At 46.9% G+C, this 17303-nt stretch overlaps 1 protein-coding gene across 1 annotated transcript in view; it reads left to right on the forward strand.

The window, feature by feature from the left end:
* FSTL1 (follistatin like 1) overlaps nt 1-17303 on the forward strand; it is a 52686-nt gene that overhangs the window by 21000 nt on the left and 14383 nt on the right. The window contains exons 3-5 of the mRNA XM_027587014.2: nt 12747-12851; nt 14883-15012; nt 16321-16353. Of these exons, the coding sequence (XP_027442815.2) occupies nt 12747-12851; nt 14883-15012; nt 16321-16353 (268 nt within the window). The remainder of the gene's footprint in view (nt 1-12746; nt 12852-14882; nt 15013-16320; nt 16354-17303) is intronic.

Raw genomic sequence — 17303 nt, forward strand, 5'->3', positions numbered from 1 at the left:
ATGAATATCCTCATGTGGCAATTGAATCAAGAGATTAAGGCAGTTCATGCCCGGAGTAGTACTTTCTTTGAGTTTCTCATCTTTCCTAGGTTATGCTCTAGGAAAATCCAGTCCCAAAATCCATAGCTGGGTTTCTGGGGGCTCATAGACACCAGGTTAGACTTTCCACTCCGTAAAATAAAAGTAGTAATTTTCCCCTTAGGTAGCCTGTTAATTGAGGTGACCAGATGTCACAGTCTCCGCCTGTTGTCCAAGTATATCTATTTTAAAGGTCTCCTTTTACTTTCAAAATGTTCCAGTTTGGCTGATAAATGCACGGCTGCCTACTAAGAGCAGACATCCTCCTGCTCAAGCTCACATACCCCTACTTGTCCTATGGTGCCCATCCAGCATCCGCCTCATAGAGGAACTGGACTCCAGAGTGATATGTAAATTAAGCTTGCAGCTTCCCCTCGTGATACCCACACTCAGATCTAGAAAGCCCCCGGGACCAGAGACTGCCCAGAGAACAATGTCTCCTGAACGAACTCTCCCAAGATTCGACTTCTCCTTAATTCCTGCCTTTGGATGCCATCTGAAGGGAGTGCTTCGTCTGCATTTGGAGTTGCTCTGAGTGCCTATCTGGGGCATAGGAAGTGGGGATGAGGAGGAATTGGAGAGGGAGGGTCCCCAAGAGTGTAGGACCGGGCCGGGGAGCGGGGGAAGAAGCCTTGTCTGTGGAGCCTGAGGATGATGAACACCACCTGCCTCTGGCATTTCCTTGGAAGACTGTATTCCTCGGACTCCAGGTTCTCCTGGCCAACAGTTGCCATGGCAACACAGTGTCTTAAGACCCTCTAATTACATCTGTCTGCTTCTCCTAGAACCATACGGAGCCACACATATGGTGACTTCATTTAGCGTGGAGTTGCTTGCTGCGTTTTAACCCCTCATGCGTGCCACAGGCTGGAGAATAATTGCTGGGATGCTAGAAACTTGATAGCTTTGCAGCCACACTGCCCCCGGAGTCCCAGGGCTTTGTCTGTGTTTTTAAAGTAGAGATTCACACTGTTATGCTCTGCTGGGTCTCTGGGGTCTCTCCGCTCCACTTTGTTCCAGTCAACCCTCACCTCCCTGCTATCTTGCCTCCTTGCCCCCTCCATCTGTCACATGGTCTCAGCTCTTGGTTGGACATCGCAGTCCCTTTCAAGATGCCCAGCACCCCAGCAAATAAAATGCTTGGGCACAGCAGAGGCCTAGCCCTTCCCTGGCCACTGCCATTTCAGTGTATTCCAGCCCACAGTAAGGTCAGCCTAGTAGATGAGCCAGAAGGGAGTGCTTGGAGACCCGCAGAATCTTCTGCACATGGGGGAGGGGCTAGGATAGGGCAGTGGCAATGTATTCTTCCTCCTGTCTCTGCAGACGGACCATGATGCTCCCTACTACTGCAGACAGTGTAGGAGCAGGGTTCCCGAGAAGAGTTAACACAAAACAGCTACCTTGGATAATAGGCCCATTTTCACAATTTCTCTTGGCCCCTCTTGCTTATCTTTGTCTCTCTCTACTTCTCCGTTGCAGAGGTCACCAAGGCAGCAGGCTGCTCTCTGGCGACCTCCACCCTACACTCTGAAGTCCCACCCAATTTTGCCTCCCTGCGAGGTACCCTGCATTCCCACATTGCCTCCTCTTCCATCCTTTCCCCTTTTCCCATTCCCATTCCCTCGTCATGTCTGCAAGATTATACATTAATTGTGGACAAAGGAAATGACTGAAAGCCATTTCCATCCTCCATTGCTCTCCTGTCCACCTCACCTCCCCCCCCGACACACACCCCCCAATGTCTTTCTGTGGGTCAAAGACAATCTCTCATTCGGGAAATTACAGGCTGAATATTTATGGCCTGGTGGAGAAGGGAGGGGTCTTTAGGCTATTCCCCCCACCCCCCAAAAAAAACTGATCCTGAAAGGAGGCAGCCCCAGGAGAGGAATTGGCCCAGGGGGCTGTCTTTCTGCCCCTGCTCTAGGTCCTTAAGGCAGTGTGGCTCAGTTGCTCTTAGATACTTCCAACAAAGGTTGATGGTGTGGCACAATGTACTCTGCCTGGACCTGTGAAAGACTTTAGAACACAGACTTTAAAGCCTTGTCCTCTAGGAACTTACAGTTCATCTGGGAAGACAAAATCTGCATAATCAATTACATTTTTAAAAAAGTGACCAAATGAGTTTGTACAGAGAAGAATGAAAGTTTAGAGATGGAAGGAGGAGCTCATAACACTCAAGAGGAAAAGGTCACTGAGGATGGAGTTGTGTAACTTGAGCTGACCCTTGAAGGACAGGAAGAATTTGTGTAATTCAGACAATAAATCAGACTTCCCAGATGGTGACATTGTTTTTTTAGCTGGTCTTGTGGGACATTCTCTCATTCTTTGCCCATTTTAAAGTTAAAGAAGCATCTAACAATACTTCACGGTGCTGACATTTTCAAAGGGTAATGAGTTTTCATTTCAAAATGTAAGACCTCAAGAGCCCTGTGCCCTTTATTTTAGTCTGCTGCAGTTACCTGCTCTACTCACAGATACCTCCTGAAGTGAGGTTTACTGGAGGTGAGGAGGTCAAGGATCTTGAGGCCACATAAACAATGAAATCACCCAGGACACAGGAAGAAGACTGAATCACTGCCAAAGACCTTGTTAAATACGGCCAAGTAGATGTCATAGATGACAGTGTCAGGCATCTGAATCAGTGCCAGGTCATGTGAACCACCTTGGGGAACAGTGAGTTAACTTTCAGTTTTAGGGGGAGCCGTATGCAAATTGGGATTATGGAAAGGAGCGGTATACATGGAGACTGTTCTCCAGCTTGGGGCAGGTACCCCCGTTCTCTGCACACTGGATTTCTTCCCTAGTATGTGATATCAGGAACTACCCAGAGTCTACCTAAATTCAGTAGAACCCAGGGCAAAAGGGATGGAGAGAACTTGTAGCTCTTAGCCTATATCCATCTCTTAGGCCTTCTACCAAAGCATAGAAGGAATAAATCCTACATTCCACTCAGAAGTTCAAAGAATGTGAATCGTGTTTGGTTCAGTGCTTGGGGAAGCTTGGGGAGGTGGAGGGCTGGCTTGGGATGGAGTGCTGGGGATGTGTGGGGATGTGTGGGGATGTTGGTCTGATGTGCCTGGCACTATAGGGGACATTTCCAAAACGTTTTCTCGGAGGTCTCCTATAGCTGCCCTAGAGCTCCTCCTTCCTTAGTGGAGGGTACTGGGATTTAGGTGTGTGGGTATTGTTTTGTTTTGTTTTTAACTTTTAATCAACCATTTGCCTTGAACTACATGTGGAAATAATTAGAGCATGGATGCTGAGTAAATGTGAGCCCTGGCAGTCCCAGACATACTTCAGTGACAGGTTCTTGGCAGGAATGAAGAATTGTGAATCTCATGTGAATTTCCTTTAGCCATTCTCTCCCTTTTCTTCTTGCAAGGCAAACACAAATAGAATAAAAATGTCATTAATGGCATTCAAAAGGAGTAGAGGGTTCCAACCAGTCAACCAAGAGTGAAATCAGGCCACTCAATTGGGGTCCCATTACGGCTCCTCTGACTTCCTGTCATGACCCAGGAGGGAATGAAAAAGCATTGCTTATGAAAATTCTTTGACTGCAAAAGCCAACTTTAATTCCACCACCAAAACTCAGCAAAAACCTGAAGCACTCACAGAAGGCTCTATACATAACCAGTCTTTAGTTTGGGGGTCTAGGTTAACTTCCTTGGGAGATTAAAGTTTTAATACTCAAGAACATCTGAAATGGCAAATGTCTGTGCTTTCTAGTTAAGAGACTCTTAATAGTTTAAGGGACTTGGGCATCATCTACAATTCTTTCCTTTTATAGATGGGGAAACGGAGGCCCAGAGAAGTCGGGCACCTTCCCCTAAGTCACACAGTGTGGAGGCAGAGAGAGATATGTCCAGGGCCTCTCTCCAGGTTCCTGTATCAGTTCTCCTTCCATAGGACCTCACCGCCTCTGTCTGGTCTGGCTGTTCAGGTTTCGGCAGAGGTTTAAAAAAAAAATTTTTTTTTTTTTTTTTTGCTGTTTCATCCCAACATTTGCCAAATCATTTCTCATACAGTGGCATTCATCATCCATTTCTTGGAGCTCTCTAGACATCCTGATTTTGCTCCTAGTTTTCTCAATGTGCCTGCCCTGCTTTCTTGGCTGCTTTGCCCTCAGAGTCCTCATAACAGTCGTGCAGGCTGTTCACTGCTAGAGGAGGTGAAGGGGGCTGAAATCCAACCTGCGCTGCTTGCTGAGCCCCGTAACCTGGTCCGGGTTCACATCTGCCTAGAGGGGAAGGCACCTTTGCTGGCTTGCAGAAAGCCCCCAGGTGGTCTGCTGGCAGCCTCTTCTTGCTGCTCCTTGGCCACCCTCAGCCCTCCATTCCCACCCTTGCTTCCTGAGCTCATTTGTTCCCTTGACCCCGTTTCTCACTCTGACATGGATCATGTGCAGACGTGCTTCTCTAGTCGTTTATTTTCAACTGTCGGTGAGATGTTGTACTGTCCCCCCAGACTTAAGTCCGTTACTGACTCATCATCGCCGACCCCTCCCCCACTCGGCCTCTGCCGGGTCTCTGACTCTGGAAGACACACTGCCAACCTTCAGGCTCTCAAAGCCAAGGATCTTGGCAGTTCCCTGGATTCTCACCTTCCTCTCTTCTATCTGGTTTGTTGCCAGATCTCATTCTTTAGAATTTTCTCCTGAATTCCCTCCTTTCTCTGTATCCATGCCACTACCATACATGAGACTTTCATCATCCCAGGCACTTTCTACCCAGTTTCCTTTTCCTGCCAGTTCCGCCTCACCCACTTCTTCCCATGTACCACTGCCGAACTGGTCTTGAGACCCTCCTGCTCAAAAACCTACAGTTTTTCCATCCAGATCCTACCATTTTTTAGGGCTCAGCTCACGTCCCCTCTCATCCATGAAGTCCTATCTCCTGGAGTCGGCAGCCCCCTCTACTCAGTATTGCACTGATCTGCATTTGTGAGTTTCATCGCCCCGACGAGGTTGGAGACTCCTGAGAAGGTAGAGGCCACATCCTGTCCTCCTTTCAGGTTTATTACATGAAACTTGCATCACACTATTCACAGGCTGTTATCATTCATGATTTTTTTTTAAAGATTTTATTTATTTATTCATGAGAGACAGAGACAGAGACAGAGAGGCAGAGAGAGAAGCAGGCTCCCAAGGAGCAGGGAGCCCGATGCGCGGGACTCGATCCCAGGACCCCGGGATCATGACCTGAGCCGAAGGCAGACGCTCAACCATCTGAGCCACCCAGGCGCCCTCATTCATGATTTTTTTATAGGCATTTATCAAATATGCTGTCTAGTGGATTTTAATTCCTTGCCCTGGCCTTTACTGAAGAAGACTGTAAGACTATCCATACCCCCTACATTGCCCTTTAAAGTGGACAAATCATAGGCAGATGGTTGGAGAATGGAAAATGAATACCATGATCAAACCTAACAGACTAATTCAGGGCAAAAAGTGGTCTGACTTAAAAGGTCCCACCAAGGAATTCTAAAGAAACTGAAGGGTAAAACTGTACATAGGGGCCTTACCAAAAGCACTTCCTAGGAAGACTGACAGGATATCTTGGAAACTCCAGGGATCACTGTGAGAACTGTAGACAGATCCTGGGGAGCCTGGTAAACCCTGTCAGTCAGTGTGGTTTCACTGATGTGCCTAAGTTGGGGAGACAGCATGGCACTCCACAGGGACACCAAGTGCATCACTGTGACCCGTGCTCTGAAAGCATGAGAGCAGAGGCGCCCTCCTGGGGTGCTGGAGTCAGAGCCTCCTCACTGCCAACAGGGATGAAACCAGACCTCATAGACCCATGTGCAATTTTTCTCAGTCCTGGGTGAAAGGGCCTAACATATTTCCACCTCTGTGTTTACTAAATGCTGCAGTACTTCTACTATGACTAGCCAAGTCCCTCACAGAAAACTGAGCTTAGCCTTACATAAACCAAGCATCTAGTTTGCCATGCTGGGGCTGGGCCACCTCAAGAAAGACCTAAGTATATGGAGTGGGAAGCATTCCAGAGATGGTGAATGTGCAGCTGGGAAAGTGAGGGAACTTCCCTATGAAGGTGGCAGTTTAGATCCTTCAGTCTGACAAGGCAAACACAGAGAATGTGACAGAATCCTTAAGACAATGGTTACGGTAAACAGCCTTGTCCCATTGGAAATTTGAAAGTAGTAATTTCTAGACACACAATACATTATCACGTAATGAGAAGAAAATGTCAGGAACATGTTAATCCCATAAGATAGAAGCTAAACATAGAAATTATATAAAAGGGACTCCTGGGTGCCTCAGTCGGTTAAGTGTCTGCCTTCAGCTCAAGTCAGGATCCCAGGGTCCTGGGATCGAGCCCCGCATTGGCTCCCTGCTCAGCGGGGCGTCTGCTTCTCCCTCTGCCCCTCTCCCTACCACTTGTGCTTGTGTACTCTCTCTCCCTGATAAATAAATAATTTTTTTTAAAAAAAATTAGTACAAAGGAGAATTAGGTAGTTCTTAAATCCATAATAGATTTTTGATTTTTTTTATCTTAAAACTAATCCCCTTGGGGTGATTCATCCCTTATTTTGATGTCATGAAAGCCAGCCACACATTCCCCCAAACATCCTGAGTGCCACTGTCACTGGTTGCTGACATTGACACTAACTTGAATTCCCCCCACCCCTGCAGTGAAATTTAATGTAAAAAACATTTATTGTGGATTTTCTCAGGCAGGGCACTGTGGTAGGTGTGTCAGAAGCCAAAATGTGCGGGCACTTGGAGTTCACTTGAGATAAGCTATATGTGTATAAAACATTAAAGAGGGCTCTAATAGACTAAAGGCCGCAAAGCCTTCTTGCTTATGAAGAAAATAATAGGGTAGGTGGAGAGTCAGATTTATTGTGAGCTAATTAAGCTTTAGTTTCAGACCTTACTCACAAGGCCAGTTTTGCAGTCATAATCGTGTATTCTTTTTCTCAGGAGGGCCCCTCAAATCGTTTAAGCTTCAGGGTCCATTGGACCTGGATGTGGCCCTGGTGCATTCTCCTTGAGGTGAGGGACACATCTAGGGATGCCCACTGACCCTGCAGATGCAGAGGCTCCTGTCACGTGCTTCAGAACAGCTGCTAGAAATCGCCTTCCACCTCTTTCCTTAGCGCAGGTGCGATGCAGCAAGATACTCCTTTTCAGAGCAAAAGAATCGGAGAGACTGGAACAAGGTCACATGGCGCTCCAACTAGATCTCAAGGTCTGGAAGAGGTTTGGCGCTCTCACGCCTGTGCTACTGGGTTCCAGTCCAGAATGCCGCCTGAGAGCCGCCAGCGTCCCACCCTGGGCCCCACCCAGGCCTCCCCCGGCTCTCCCCAGTTCTGTGAATTCCTTTGTCCCAAGCTCCAGCGTGCTCAGCGTATCTGAGGGGCCCTGGTGTTCCTGTGAAGTTTCCATGACTAATTCTGGCAAAGCAAGGAGGGCCTTTCTCCTGTCAACAAAGCCACTTGTCACAAAATAGTGCCCAGTGGAGCCAAAATTCCACCTTGGCATAAGTAAGGCTGTTCTGTTTTGTTTTGGTTTTTTTTTAAAGAAAGTTGGGAAGGAGGAAAAGGATGGAGGGTACAGAGCCGATCCAGTTCACTTTAGTGAAATGATGATATATTAAGCTGACAGTTTTATGGTTTTGCTTATAAGCTCCCTCCCCTGCCAAAGCACACTGTTCTTCCAGAAATTGTTTGACTTTAGAAGACTTTTTTTTTTTTAAACATTCTAAGTGTAGTTTGTGTTCAGACTTAATGCTGGTCGGCCCGGAGACTCAGACACACCATCACCTCTTCTGGTGGTTTTGCAAATAACTTGCTTTTCACTTTGTTTGCAGAGGATCTTTTTTAATTGCAAAACTAATTTATTTTTTTAGACCTTGGATCCATAGCAACACCTTTTCTAGCTTTGATTTGTAATGAGGCAAAGTAGTTTGTGGAAAGAGGGGTGGAATTAAAGTCTGGAGACCTTAGGCCAGGACCCAGCTCTGCAACTGTGAGTGCTTGGACCAGTCACATGTAGCTCTGAGCCTCAGTTTCTTCTTTATCATTGGATGTTAAGTCTGGAAGTGCTTTAGCGGTAACCCCTGCCTGCTTATCCTATTAAATTAAAAATGATAGTGAAAATTACAGACTAATTGAAATTGCTGTACTAGTATAAAGTATTATCATCATGCAATGGCTAACAGTTGCTCAGGGAGAAAGTTTTTCCCCTAGTAAAAGTTAGCAATGTTCCCAGTCAGTCTTTTACCACGGGGAGTTTGCACTGTGAAGTTTAACCATGAAACCAAAGCCCCAGAGCATGGTTTGCAATGTCTAATGAAAATGACATAGAAGCAGGTCAGAGAGATGGTGCAGAAAGTCAAAGCTGGAAACCCAGTGTTTCTCCACTGGAAGCAAGTATTTTGTTGACTTCTATCAACATATCAGTGTCCACACTTCCAGAACAGGCCCCCCTCCCCAGCCCCATTCAGTTAATCACATTTTCACAAGTACCCTTAGACTTAGGGGTTTGTACACCTGTGACCTCCCACTCCTAGAGCAAATTCATATGCCAATGTGGTTATCTATTCATAGATGACATTCTCATATAGCCCTGGGACCTGATTCCTAAAAGCACTGCCTTGCGCTGGGGCCTCTCCCCGGGCCAGCCCCCGTAGCTGCCCCCTCTGCCCACAGCTCCCTCCCTTGACTGTTCCCTGTAAGGGAATACTGAGGCCCCGGGCTCAGGTCCTGACTCGGCTCTCCCCCATTACGTGGCCTCTGTATGTCACCGAGCTTTGCTAACTCGCGAATTCCTCCCCATCTGTTAGATGGGACTAAAAATATGGAAACTTGTACAGACGTTGTGAGGACAGAGATAGCTGTGAAGAGCCTCACTCAGTTGTAGGGGCTCTAATTAGTATTAGCACTGGGCCCTAGGCCCTTGTGATCCCCACTAGATCATGACCTTCCACCTGGCAGGTTCCCCTGTCTCCAGCCGCTCCCATCCAGGCTGCCCTGCACTTCGCGTCAGAATTTCTGAGGTGGAAGGGACCAGACACAAATTAATATTGCAAAGCACCACATTCTCCATGTCACCTGCTGTCCTGCCTCTTTTCCGCCTCACTCGCCACACCCCTCCCCACAAGGCAGCCACTGATTGCCCCGTCCCTGGAGCAGGAACATGTTTATACCATATGCATCTCCTCTCAAGATGTTCTTCTCCTGCACTCAGCAGAGGGGTAAGACCACCTACCATGCCAGAGAACTTTCTAGGAACCTCAGGGGTGCTCCTGACATCCCATTCCCCAAGAACATAGGGCTTGGAGAGGGGCTTTCCATGGTACAAAGAGGCCACCTCTAGGTAGAAAATGTTCATTGTTGTTTTCCGTGTGAAAGCATGCCTGTGAATGGGAAGAACTGGGGAGGTTGGAGGGCTTCAGGTAGAGCATTCTCTCCCAAGTGGGCAAAAATCCTGCTGCCTGTGGCTGTACGGTGCTCGCCCACCTCCTGCCCCACAGCTCGCAGGCTGGGAGGGTGGAGCTGCGGGAGTCCAGGCGGCATTTCCGCATTGCGGCGTCGGGTTCTGCGAGACAAAGAGAGAGATTGCCACCTATCGACAGATGTGCCACCTGCAAAGAGGGATGCCTGTGTGACTAGCGCGGCCCCCCTTTCTCTCTGGTCTTAAACGGGAGAGGAGGCGGGTTGTTAGCCCTTGGTTTTTTCCATTCAGTCAGACCTCCCGCTCTCAGTATTATCATTTCAGGGTAACAGAGGCTGGGTAGGGACGTGACATCCGAGGTGGGAACAGCGCTCAGTGGGGAAATTGAATGAGAGGCAGTAACCATGGCAGCTCTCAGCTGTGGGGCGGGCACGCTGCTGCAGGCAGTGTATCTCCTTTATGGGCTCACACACCCCTCGCGGGGATGAGTGGTCCCATTTCACACGTGAGGAAACTGAGGTCTAAAGAAAGTACCTTGCCCATGGCCATGGCAAGTAGGGAGCCGAGGTGGGATGTAGGAATTCAAATCTAGCTCTCCGACACACTTGGAAGCACCTTCTCACATTTGCTAGTTATGCAAATCACATCACTATCATAATCTCCTTAACCTTCAATTTTCTCACTATGAAAGTAAATCAAATATGAAGGAACTGCTTTCCCTTTGGTTGGGTGGGTTCTTAGCTCTGGCATGTTCTAGTTATTTAACCTCTAAGGCTCAGTTCCCTCATCTGTGAAATGGAGAATGTTATGATGTCTAACTCATGGTGTTATCCTAGGGCTTAAGTGAGATAACGTATAATCCAAATCATCTAGAAGAGTGCCAGGTATTGATAAATGGGAACTTACTCATCTGTTGTCTGAAGGTCCAGGTTGGAATCCTAGCTCCTCTCAGTTTTAGCTTTGGGACCTTTGGGCAAGTCACTTGACCTTTCTGATTTTCAGTTCCCTCTCCGATAAAATGAGGTTAATAATCGACATGTCCTTGCAGGGTTGTTCATACAGTGAGATGAAATCGTATGTGTGAAAACATTTTGTAAATTTGAACTGGACTGCTCAAATATGAGGCCTTATATTTTAAATAAAGAGTATCTGTTTCTTCAAATGATTTTGGAGAACTATTTCTGGAAAAATGACTTGGGTTGAATTCAACCTGGAAGTAAATTCCTCTTTATTATTCACTAAAAACAGTAACAGAAGGTAAAAGGAGCTCTGTGCGTGCCACAGGCTATTCTACAAGAAGCTCTGCTTGCTTTCAGTTTATGATGCCCTTCCAAATATACCGTTTCATCTTCACAAGGCAGGGCTGGTATTTACCCCTATTTTACAGATGAGGAGACTGAGGTTCAAAGAATTAAAGTGACTAGTTACAGATGCACAGCCAAGTGGTAAAAGGTCTGCCGGTGGAGCTGTGTACTGGTGTCTTTTGAGCGTAGGCCTGTGTCGGGGCATGCCTTTTTATGAATTTATTTGTCTGTATCTCTTGGTTAGAGTGTTGCTTCATGAAGGGGAGAGAAGGTGGTCTTATCTGAGATATTTTACACTGCTTATCTGAGATATTTTACACTGGTCAGCAATAGCCTTTTCCTCTTCCTTTTTAGAACTGCTTTCCCTTCCCAGGCGCAGTGAGGAGGGCCCTGCCCGGAGAATATGCTTGATTTTATCTCCACTCCTGGTTTAGGAAACAACAGCGCTCCAGTCACCCCAGCATTCTGGGAATTACTTCCTCTTTTCTTCCCTGCTTGCCAGCTTTTTTGAAATCGCCTTAGCAACATCTAAAGAAGAATGGGTTTAGCAACAGCCTATGAACCAATGAAATGTGAGCATGGCCCGAGTTTCTGGACCAATGGGATCCTTGCATGACAGGCAAGATGGCTGAGGAGAGACAATAATAACCTGGAGTTCGCAAAGCAGCCTCCAGGTGGCAGCAGACCGGCTGTATTGGGCACAGCCCTCGGCTCTCAATATCTACTTTGCTTTTTGTTTTCTTTGACCTCTTCTTGGATGTGAAACATTTACCGACTAGGAGATTTTTAGTATTACGAGCTTTGTGGGTGTGAGTTGTCTGCACGACATGGTAGACATGGTCTGAAGGGTGGAATCTGAGGTCCCCCCTCTGTCTTTACTGACCCCCCCACAGCTCCTGCCATCTTTGTTGGTTTTGTCAGTTAGTGCTACCCCGGTGGGCGGGGGCGGGGAGGCCTGTGGTGACTGCCTGCTCAGCAGTCAGAGGCTGGAGGAATCACATTCTCCTTTGTTCAACCACCACTGCTGCTGGCCTGCATGACACCTGAGGTGGGGCTGCTTTTTAGCCACCAATTAACGTGAGAGAAGGAATGTGTCACCGACAGATTAGTGCCTACAGCCAGTCTCATTTCAGTGGCATAGACTGGGACCATTCCCTGCCTGCAGGTTCTGCTGAGCACGTCTAAACAAGAATGTCTGACCACAAGTGGTTTGAGGATAATTCTACTGTCTGTCGGGTGGTTTGGCCCTCTTGGTCTTGAAGCTAGGGGCAGATGTGGACGGGGGCTGAATAAGACCATACTGAATAATAGCAAATCCGTGTTCCCGATGGTTTAGCTATCCTTCTTTTGCCTTTCGAAACACCACCCAGTGAGATTTTGGTCCTTCCGACAGCCATGTTTCTCTCACGTGTCTCTATTTCTGTCTGGCTTACTCTTCTCATCCTTTAGGAGTTCGTTAAGGCATCCTATCTTCAGAAATCCTCCCTTGATTCTCGCCCTCCTTCTCCCTTTCGGCTCCTGGTGTTCCTGTTGCTGCACCTCCGTGTTGCTTTCTAAATCTCTATTTGGGAGCTTCCTCAGAGAGTCGCGGAGCTTCTTGAGGACAGAGTCTGCCTTTATAGCTCTTTACTTTAGTGTTGAAATATCAGGGGTGTTGAGTAACCATTTTTAAAAGAAAGGAAGCACATAAGAAAGAGTCTCTTGCTCTTTAAGAAACGATCTGAGGGACTCCGAGGTAGCCGGGCCTGGGCCGGAGCAGTGCTAGCAAGTCCGGGGCTGGCTCTTGGGGATGGCTTCTAGCTGTTTCAGGAACTTTCAACAACCATGAGCTGCAACTCCAGACCAAGACCTGAGTCTGGAAAGTAACTGCCACAACTATTGGCTTATGCCATGACAGGCTCTTCTCCGTGACATGGTTTCCTTTATGATTTTTGTTTTAGGACGAACTCAGGAGCAAATCGAAGATCTGTGCCAATGTGTTTTGTGGAGCCGGCCGGGAATGTGCAGTCACAGAAAAGGGAGAGCCCACCTGCCTCTGCATTGAGGTAAGCCCTGAGATCAGGAGCCAGAGGACAATAGCCAAGGCCAAATGGCTACCTTGCTGGAGCTGCTAGTCAGCAGGGCAGGGCCAACAATTTCATCACCTTTATAAAAAGCATACCATGTCTATCTGAAGAACAAGGGATTTTCATCCCAGAAGTTAAAAACCAAATGTGAATGCAGGGATATTCTTTTTTAAAAAGATGTTTAGTTTTAAGTCAAAATTTTAATAATGCTTTATATAAGTCAAATAATACAGACATTTGTATAAACATAAAATTCATAATCTTCCCCATAACCCTCAAATCCGATTAGTCTGAAATGACCAGTGTTAACAGTTCAATATATATTATTCCACTTGTTTTTCTATGCTCCTATAAACATATAGGGTCCCCCCTATTTTATACAAAAGTGGAAATAAATATTTTGTAATAGCATCATGTTTATGTAGTAATTTTCCCATAGGTGGACATTTAGGTTGTTTCCTGAGTTGTTCGCCACTACAAACAATAACATCCTTGTGCAAATATCCTTCATGCTGCAGCCTTTATTTCTATAGGATTGATTCCCACTAGGGCTTGCCAAGTCAAAGGATATGCACGTTTTTAGAAAACTACTAGATGAAATGAAGTTTTTTTAGGAATTTTCGTTTGTTTGTTTTTAATGAGGTTTAAAAAGCAACGTGAGCTTTTGAGAAATACTTTTTTTGTAAGCAGGTTTCTGACAACTTCTCACTCTTCAGACAAACATAAATACCTTCCTTCCCCTTTCTGTCAAACCAACAGAAGCCTAGAAATATATTTGCCTTTATGCAAATAAATACACCTAATGTAGTCCCCAGGTGAAGGATCTGATCCATTGTCTCAGAAAGGAAGTCCCCCAACTTAGAAACATGAAAACCAGATCCACTGGGAACCCTAGGAGGCTCTCCCCAGAGGTGTAGCTGTCCACTGTGTGATGACATGAGCCTGTACTTAGAGTCAGGAAACCTGCTGTGTAGTCTCACCTTGACCACATATATTTGTGTGATTTCGAGCAAATCAGTTTCCACTGGATGCTGCAAAGACAAGAGACTATGTTTGCCCAGCATGTAGAACTTTTAGTAAGAATTCAATAATAAATATTGGTTAAATGAAGTTTGTCTTCCTAAACATTGGTATTTTCATCTAAAATTTTCATCTAAAAGCAGGGCTGCCTTCCAGCTCCAGTGTTCTGTGTTCCTTCTTACCACATCTGGTCTTTCTGGCTTTGGTGCCTTCATTAGGGCTGAGCTGAACTTGCTTCCCCCTTACCATCTTTCAAAAACCGCAGACGTCTAAAGAAACCAAGCTTGCCTGTGACCATGGCCCTTTAAATAGCCAGCATAGAACCGAGTTGTCAAGTGAACTTTAGTCCATTTCCCTGTCCATAACGATTCTCTGCAATACTTCACAAAGACCAGCATCCCCAGCCCTGCCTCACAACAGCCCTTGCGAGATCAGGAGGAAAACAAAACGGCCCCCAAATACTACACAAAGTGAGAGAGCAAACATCCTTCTAGTTAAACCCCAGAAGAACTGAAGCACTGGGTGTATGTGTGTGTGTGTGTGTGTGCGCGCGCACACACACACGCACCTGCCTGTCATTCTCCACATCCCCCGCTCTCAGCTCTGGCTCTTGTGTCTTAGAATGTTGGTGTTTTAAGGGACCTGAGATCATCCAAAGACATCACATGACTTTCTCCAAAGTGAGCTTTAAAGTACTTTTCTAGAGTGTCCAGATTCCTGACTTCTAATAAAATGCCCTTCCTGCTGATTCGCTAGGGTCAGGGTGGTCTACTCGAGTCTTCACTGAATGAAAGAGATGGCCCTGAACCGGGATCAGCACAGTGGGCCATGCAGGGCTGTAAAATGATGGGGTGCCTCCAAGGCTGCACGGAGTAGAGTCACTGATGCCAGAGCTGAGGCTCCCTCCAGGATGTAGCCACAAGGTGCATGTGCGCGCGTGCGCGTCCTGGCACCCTGACCACAGAGACCTCCTCCTCGGGTCTGTTTCAGCAATGCAAACCTCACAAGAGGCCTGTGTGCGGCAGCAACGGCAAGACCTACCTCAACCACTGTGAGCTGCATCGAGACGCCTGCCTCACTGGATCCAAAATCCAGGTCGATTATGATGGACACTGCAAAGGTAAGGAGTGCTGTTACCACCATCTCCCAGCTCCAGCCAGAGGAGCCATGGGATGCAGCAGTGTGGCCTGGCTTCCCACACTCCTTTCCACTGGGCCACAGCACCCAAAGCCACAGAGACCACCCAGCTACTTGGAGATGCATGCTCTTGCGCTCATGAGCCTACTGGCTTTGCCCTGAATCCTGGCTTTGCCCAGACCTGTGCCCAGGGTTTCCTGCATCAGACTCCCAGGGGAGCTTCCAGTACTGTCTGCAGTGCATAGGGAACCACATCAATAATCAACAATAATAAGGAAATGTTTAAATGAACTCTATGCCTTTTTAAAAAGCAGGTGAATTTCACTTTTTTTAAAAAAATATTTTATTTATTTATTTGACATAGAGAGAGAGAGAGAGAGACAGAGTGAGCACAAGCAGGGGGAGTGGCAGGCAGAGGCAGAGGGAGAAGCAGGCTCCCCACAGAGAAGGGGGAGCCCGATGCGGGACTCGATCCCGGGACTCCGGGACCATGACCTGAGCCGAAGGCAGTGGCTTAACCAACTGAGCCACCCAGGCGCCCGTGAATTTCACTTTTTATTTATTTTTTAAAGATTCTATTTATTTTAGAGCGAGAGTACGGTAGGGTGGGGGCAAAGGGAGAGGGAGAGAGAGAATCTCAAGCAGATGTCACGCTGAGCACAGAGCTCGACACGGGGCTCGAGCTCATGACCGAGATTGTAGCCTGAGACAAAACCAGGAGTCGGATGCTTAACCGACTGAGCCACCCAGGCACCCCGAATTTCACTTTTTAAATTTGGGCACCTCTCAGCCCTGGTCTATATATTTCCCCTATTTTGCACTCAAACCATTGCCAGTAGGGTAAGAGGGAGGGGGTCTTAAGCTCATTGCTAATTAGACACAAGCTCCCTGCCGAGCCACAGTCCCACTCAGCCCCTCCCAGCCTGAACTGCCCTGGTGAAACAAGAAACTGTTTCCACATGTGGGTCTCCACTCCATTTTCCTCTCTGTAATGATTCCATGTGAATTCTCAAAGTCCCAGCCACCCATCCCCAACCCCTCAACCTAACAGGAGGAGGTATGAGACCAGGAAGCCTGACTCAGTGGCCCAAAAATGTCAAATAGAGCCGGGAAGAAAAGATCTCCATACTTAGGCCCTGGAAGAAGGAAAGGAGACAGGGACCCAGGACAAAATGATGAAAAGATTGTAAGCGGCCCCCTTAACGTGGGATGATGGTAATCCGAGCAGAATACACAGAAATGTTCTTTTGTCTTCACTTGGCCTTACACATTTTCTCCTTTTGTCTTGCAGAGAAGAAATCCATAAGTCCATCTGCCAGCCCAGGTGAGAGCCTGTTTTTTTCTCCAGGGTGCCTTTTAGGGAAGAGATTCTTTTTGTGAGGGAATTTTGTGTTTCACATTCCTTGCTGAAGCTCACAAGATGTGTGTGTCAGAACTTGTGACCCAGAACTGGTCACTCCTCAACATAGCTCAGAAAAGTGGCAAAACTGCTTTTTTGTGTGTGTGTGTGTGTGTGTGCTTGACATTTGAAGTGGCTGGTTGAGTCAGAATGTTGGCTGTGTTTTCCGTTTTTGCTGAGTAGTGATTGCATTAAAAGGACAGGAAAGCCACTGAATCCTTCCTTCGATGCTCTGTAAGATAGGCTGATGGCACAGGACTAACAGAATCAGAAGGCACAACTTTTTTTTGAAAGGAGATAATTGGAAATGCCAGTAGGACTTTTTCCATGGTTTTCCATGGTTTTCCATGAATCAAAATTAAAATTTCATCATTATAGTTACAGAACCTCTAGCATATGCTTTTCCTTAGATCTTTACAATAATCTTGTGAGGTAGACCTTATTGTAACGACCTCATAGATGAGGAAATCGAGGCTCAGAGAAGTTAAGTGAATTTCCCAGCATTAAACAGCTTGGAAGTGGCAGCCCAGATTTCCATTCCCCTGGCTCAGGGCCCTTATCACATCCCACTGTGTGTTGTCTTCTAGGAATCTCCACTTGCCAAAGCTCTTCCTTCCCTGTCCCCCATCTACCCAACTCTCAGTCCCACCTGTTACTGCCAAGTGTCTTGAAACAGCTGTCCAGAGCAGGGTTTCAGCATGGCCCTTTCTTGACCTTGTTTTCTGTGTTTTAGAACAAAGGATAATTCAGACAGTGTAAAATTTTAAGTGGGAGAGTTTTGATAGACCCAGTTGGTAAGAGGAAAAAGCTATAGAGAGAGAATGTAAAATCTGGTGGCATGAAGGATTATAATGTGCTCCTTCATGCACTTACTA

Source organism: Zalophus californianus, chromosome 1 (genome assembly GCF_009762305.2).
Source record: "Zalophus californianus isolate mZalCal1 chromosome 1, mZalCal1.pri.v2, whole genome shotgun sequence".
In the NCBI taxonomy this organism is placed as follows: Eukaryota; Metazoa; Chordata; class Mammalia; order Carnivora; family Otariidae; genus Zalophus; species Zalophus californianus.